The 7235-nt window shown below is 38.8% G+C and overlaps 1 protein-coding gene across 1 annotated transcript; it reads right to left on the bottom strand.

The window, feature by feature from the left end:
* Positions 1-248: 248 nt before the first annotated feature.
* LOC136038992 (RING-box protein 1A-like) lies at positions 249-644 on the bottom strand. The gene has a single exon (XM_065722511.1). The coding sequence runs from the start codon at positions 642-644 to the stop codon at positions 249-251; it is 396 nt and encodes a 131-aa protein (XP_065578583.1).
* Between the last annotated feature and the right edge of the window lie 6591 nt (positions 645-7235).

Genomic DNA, 7235 nt, shown 5'->3' with positions numbered 1-7235 from the left:
TCAGATTAACGACGCTTCTTGACTACTAAGGTCCCTGCGTCGGCCCTGCAGTGCATTGCTGCAGCATGATTCGATCTCTGGGTCCCGTATTAAAAAGCTAAGGTCAAATCCACTGCGCCATCACAGGACCCCAGTTCAGTTTTCGTACTGACCAGCCACGGATTTAAAGCCACTTTAACTGATGTTTTAGGCAATAAATGTACAAGGCCATCGTGATAAAACGGGGCAGATCATTTAATTTTGGTCCTTTAGATTGTCAAATTTTGGTATTGCCAAGGTGTATTGTCTAAGGGACAGACTTCCCGTGTTTTCAACCATTTAGCTATGCAATGCAAATGAAAAGAGTGGTTACATACACCCCATGCTCCACTGCAATCTTCTGTATCAGCTGTATGCTTAGCCTCGCACTCTATACATAAATCGTAGAAGTTATTCCGACAAATGGCACAGGTCTCCACAGCAACATCCCAAGCCCAAGTGGAAACAGGACCAAACTTCACTACTTTGAACCGTTTTTTCTTTTCACGTACTGAATCTGTATGGTGATTATTTGAACTTTTATCTATATTAACTCCTTTGTCACACATGATCAGATACAGGATTGATCTGTATGCGTCATGGAGTTGTTTGTCGACAAACGTCATGTTTGTCAACTGATGAAATTACATACCGGGACACCGGGACACAAATGACGACCGGGACACAGGGAATATAAATGACGACCGGGAACCTCGAAGAGAAATTACAGACTGGGACACCCGGACACAAATCACGACCGGGACCCAGGGAATATAAATGACGACCGGGACACAGGGACACAACTACAACGGGGACACCGGGGGCACAGGCGGGATATATAAATGACGACTGGGACACAGGGATTGTTCGAATAGAAATTACAGATTGGGACACCGGGACACAAATGACGAACAGGACACCGGGACACAGGGAATATAAATAACGACCGGGACACTCAAAGAGAAATTACAAACTGGGACACCGGGACACAAATGACGACCGGGACACAAGGAATATAAATGACGACCGGGACACAGGGACACATCATTAGAATAATGAGGTATAGATCTGAATACGGATTGTTTTTCCCATGGACAATTATATGTTGCATGTTCAAGAGTCAGTAAACCTGACAATCTATTTATATGCAACATATATATATATATATATATATATATATATATATATATATATATATATATATATATATATATATATATATATATATATATATATATATATATATATATATATATATATATATATATATATATATATATATATATATATATATATATATATATATATACATATATATATATATATATATATATATATATATATATATATATATATATATATATATATATATATATATATATATATATATATATATATATATATATATATATATATATATTGGGGGGTGGAGTGAAGCGCCCCACCAACTATTTGTTGAGGTGGCGCGGAGCGCCATCCCAACAGCTAGTCTATCTATATATATAAAATAAGTTGTCTGTGTGTGTGTGTGTCGAGTGACGTCATATGTGTGTGTCGACTGACGTCATGTTTGTTGATTGACGAAATTACACACCGGGACATCGGGATACAAATGACGACCGGCACACCGGGACATCTATATATAAAAATAAGTTGTCTGTGTGTCTGTGTGTCGAGTGACGTCATGTTTGTGTGTCGACTGACGTCATGTTTCTTGATTGACGAAATTACACACCGGGACATCGGGACACAAATGACGACCGGGACACCGGGACATAGGGAATATAAATGACGGCCGGGACAATCAAAGAGAAAGCGACCGGGACACAAGGAATGTTCGATTAGCAATCACCATCAACAAAGCACCGGAAAACAAATGAAGACCGGGACACAGGGAATATAAATGACGACCAGGACACTCAAAGAGAAAATACAGACCAGGACACCGGAACACAAATGACGACCGGGACAAAAATGACGACCGGGACACAGGGAATATAAATGACGACCGGGACACTCAAAGAGAAATTACAGACTGGGACACCGGGACACAAATGAGGGGACGCCGGGGGCCACAGGGGAATATATAAATGACGACAGGGACACAGGGAATGTTGTATTAGCAATCACCATCAACAAAGCTCAAGGGCAATCATTAGAATAATGAGGTATAGATCTGAATACAGATTGTTTTTCCCATGGATAATTATATGTTGCATGTTCAAGAGTCGGTAAGCCTGACAATCTATTTATATGCACAGATAATGGGACAGCCAAGAATGTTGTATATTCGCAAGTTTTACGTAGTTAAAATATATATATATATATATATATATATATATATATATATATATATATATATATATATATATATATATATTTATATATATATATATATATATATATATATATATATATATATATATATATATATATATATATATATATATATATATATATATATATATATATATTCACAGGTGGGACACAGGGACACATCTACAATGGCGCGTAACTAATATGGCGCGTAACGACTTGCGCACGCGGGGGGGCTTGGGGGGGCGCAAAGCGCCCCCACCAACTAGGTGTTGGGGGGGGGGGGGGGTGCGAAGCGCCCCCCCCAACAGCTAGTCTATCTATATATATAAAAATAAGTTGTATGTGTGTTATGTCTGTCAAGTGACGTCATGTCATCATGTCGCCATGAAGTTGGTTGTCGTCATGTTTGTTAGGACGATGACGTCATTAAAGGTATTTAAGAAATTCGTTCAAAGAAAAATTTTTAACTGTAAGAAGATCGTGAACGGAAAAATGTTTAACTGTAAAATGACTGAAGAACCTACAATGGCAACAGCCGAGGAAGCTGCTCAAAGAGTCTATGCTAAAAAACTTGCTGCTGATAGAGAAAGTAAGTAAGAAAAGAAAGCGTGCCGAGGAATTACAAGAACAGCAAGAAAACAGGCTTGCAGCTGATAGAGAAAGTAAGAACAGAAAGCGTGCCGAGGAATCACAAGAGCAACGTGAAAACAGGCTTCCGACTTCAAGAGATAATGCCAGATTAGGAATGTGCAATTTCCGTCAACGAAGGCGTGTCGAGGAACTACCAGAGCAACGCGAAACCAGACTTGCTGCTAAAAGACAAAGTGAAAAAAGAAGGCGTGCCGAGGAATCAAGAGCAACGTGAAAACAGACTTGCGGCTTCAAGAGATAATGCAAAAGAAAGCGTGCCGAGGAATCACAAGAGCAACGTGAAAATTATCGCATGGCATTCAGGTACAGCCCAGTCGATGATTATAGTAGATGTGTTCAAATCGGGACTATGTCAAAAATTTGTCCCTACTGAAAGGTCTTGAAATTTAATGGAGAAACAATGGGAATGTGTTGCGCCTCAGGAAAAGTTAAACTTTTTCAACTGGCTGCACTCCCAGAGCCATTAAAGACTTAGCTTACTGGAACTACGTCAGAATCTAAGCGCTTTTTATCAAAAATCAGAAAATATAACTCATGTTTTAAAATGACGTCGTTTGGTGCCCAAATCGAAAATCCAGATCAATTTATGCCTACTTTCAAAGTAAAAGGGCAAATTTATCATAGAGCAGGGTTCCTTCTACCATTCTCAGGCGAGAATCATAAATTTTTACAATTGTACTTCATCAGTGATAGAAATTCTGAATTGAATGCACGTTGCGAAATTTCTTGGCAGCACATTAATATTGCTTGCGGGAGATTTCAGGCAAACATTACCTATAATACCTAGATCAACTCCTGCAGACGAAATGAATGCTTGCCTGAAAAATTTTAATTTATGGGCACACGTAAAGACATTAAAATTAACTACAAATATGCGTGTCTGATTGCAAAACGATGATTTTGGTCAAACATTTTCAGATCAATGGCTGGCAATTGGAAACGAAAAGCTCCCAGTAGAATCAATTTCAGGACGTATACAACTACCTGCTGAATTCTGTAATTTAGGGACGTCCAAAAATGAATTGATTGAAAAAGTATTTCCAAATATTCGAAACAATTATAAAAATAATAAATGGCTAAGTGGAAGAGCGATTTTTGCGCCCAAAAATATAGACGTCCACGAAATCAACAACATTGTTTTGACCAAGATTCGAGACCAGGCAGTCCTTTACAAGTCAGTCGACACAGTTTTAGAACCAAATGAGGTGGTTAATTATCCATCTGAATTTTTAAATTCCGTGGATCTTTCAGGGTTTCCACCACACGTGCTACAACTAAAAATAGGCATAACAATAATATTGTTACATAACATAAACCCACCAAAGCTTTGCAATGGCACGCGACTTGCCGTAAAAAAAAAACAATGGAAAACGTAATAGAGGCCACAATCTTGACAGGGCCTTTTGAGGGTGAGGCTGTTCTTATTCATCGCATTCCCATTATTCCAACGGATCCGCATTTTCAATTTAAAAGATTGCAATTCCCTATTCGATTAGCATTTGCAATCACCATCAACAAAGATCAAGGTCAATCATTAGAAAAATGTGGTATAGATCTTAATACTGATTGTTTTTCCCATGGACAATTGTACGTTGCATGTTCGAGGGTCGGTAAACCTGACAATCTATTTATATGCAGCGACAATTGGACAGCGAAGAATGTTGTATATTCGCAAGTTTTACGCAGTTAATTTGTATTTTATCTATCTATCTATCTATCTATATAAAAAATAGTTTTGTGTACGCAAGTTTGTTTGTTTGTAAAAAGAGCCTTTGCATATGACGTCATTATAAGTACATAAGGCTTTGTATATGCACAGACAATGGGAAAGCCAAGAATGTTGTATATACGCAAGTTTTACGTAGCTCAAAACACATATATAAATCTATCTATACTCATAGGTGGTACACAGGGACACAATTACAATGGCGCGTAACCAATATGGCGCGTAAAGACTTGCGCCCCCACCAACTAGGTGTTGGGGTGGCGCGAAACGCCACCCCAACAGCTAGTCTATCTATATATATAAAAATAAGTTGTTTGTTTATCTGTCTGTCGACTGACGTCATGTTTGTGTGTCGACTGACGTCATGTTTGTCGACTGACGTTATTATGAGGATTGAGCATTATTCCGTCATGAAGTTGTTTGTCGACTGACGTCATGTTTGTCGACTGACGAAATTCCAGACCGGGACACCGGGACACAAATGACGACCGGGACACCGGGACACAAGGAATATAAATGACGACCGGGACACTCAAAGTGAAATTACAGACTGGGACACCGGGACACAAATGACGACCAGGACACAGGAAATATAAATTACGACCGGGACACTCAAAGAGAAATTACAGACTGGGACACCGGGACACAAATAACGACCGGGACACATGGAATATAAATGACGACCAAGACACAGGAACACAACTACAACGCGGACGCCGGGGGCACAGGGGACCAGGACCCAGGGAATATAAATGACGACCGGGACACTCAAAGAGAAATTACAGACCAAGACACCGGGACACAAATGAATGACGACCGGGACACAGGAAAAAAACCACAACGGGGACGCTCCCGTTGTCTGAATACGGATTGCTTTTCCCATGGACAATAATATGTTGCATGTTCAAGAGTCGGTAAACCTGACAATCTATTTATATGCACAGACAATGGGACAGCGAAAAATGTTGTATATTCGCAAGTTTTACGTAGTTAAAAACATATATATATCTATCTATATTCACAGGTTGGACACAGGGACACAACTACAATGGCACGTAACTAATATGGCGCGTAACAACTTACGCGCGCGGGGGGGCTTGGGGGGCTTGAAGCGCTCCCACCAACTAGATGTCGGGGTGACGCGAAGCGCCACCCCAACAGCTAGTTTTTATATATATAAGATAGATATATAGAAAATTGATTTTAATGGCAACTTGATAACTCCTGACTAGCCTAGGAAACTACACAAATATCTATGCAAATTTCTATGTATATATGTGTATGCACAAACCATGTATATGCATATATCTATGTATATTCATGACAATCACGACAAATATCACGACAAATAACTCTCAGTTTTCTTAAGGAATACTGATGAGGATTTTAATTCTATTGAGACAAAGGGCCCGGCTCAAGTTCCAACCATTTAGATAACAAGACAGTTTCTTTGACACAGTGGTGAAGACAAATGGTACTGTGATCGAAAATTTAATATACACACAGCTATATAAATTAAAAAACAAACCCCCGTTGCAACTGACTTCGTGATTTGGTTTTACTATATCATAATTTTTAGTCATAAGCTACGATTAAAACGTCACTCAACATCGTATATACGAAGATACTGTTTTTATCAAAAGTTTTGCAGTTTTTTCTTAAGTTCTTTTCGGTTCTTGTTAATTTTTATCAAAATATTATACACTTTGTTAATTATAAGAGTACGTACATACGGCAATCTCCTATAAAATGGACCTTTAAACAGATTTTCTGTTTAAAGAATTTTCACAAATTCTTTAATAGTATTTTTGGCTATGGTAATACAACTGCCAATATGTTAATATTGGTTTGCAGACTCACTTCCTATCCTTCCAAACTTTTTTAACTGTGAAAAAAAAACACCCTGAGTCTTGGCTATTCTACTTATAACATCTTCACTGCTCTCGCCGTCTTTATTAATTATACATTTTTATATTAATAGATTACCAAGGTAAATGATGCTGCCCACCTGATCAGAGCACAATTCCTCACTTCAGTGTCCCTAGTCCAGAGAGACACAAGGATAAACTGTTTCAGTTAAAAATGGCTTTCTGTTACCTTGTTTCACTTTCCTTCTGTTTATGTCTCCGTCATGACAACCTTGTATTGGGCTGTTAGTTGTAGTAGTAGTAATAGATCTTTCGGGACTGTACCCTTTTCTATTCGTCTGTACTGTAACTTTTGACCCAGAAGCTATTTGTATTCATCGATCCCCAGTTCAGTTTTGTATTGAATCAGATTAACGACGCTTCTTGACTACTAAGGTCCCTGCGTCGGCCCTGCAGTGCATTGCTGCAGCATGATTCGATCTCTGGGTCCCGTATTAAAAAGCAAAGGTCAAATCCACTGCGCCATCACAGGACCCCAGTTCAGTTTTTGTACTGACCAGCCACGGATTTAAAGCCACTTTAACTGATTTTTTAGGCAATAAATGTACAAGGCCATCGTGATAAAACGGGGCAGATCATTTAATTTTCGTCCT

The sequence above is a fragment of the Artemia franciscana genome, chromosome 18, assembly GCF_032884065.1.
Source record: "Artemia franciscana chromosome 18, ASM3288406v1, whole genome shotgun sequence".
Classification (NCBI taxonomy): Eukaryota; Metazoa; Arthropoda; class Branchiopoda; order Anostraca; family Artemiidae; genus Artemia; species Artemia franciscana.
This window is presented reverse-complemented; position numbering and strand designations above follow the sequence as displayed.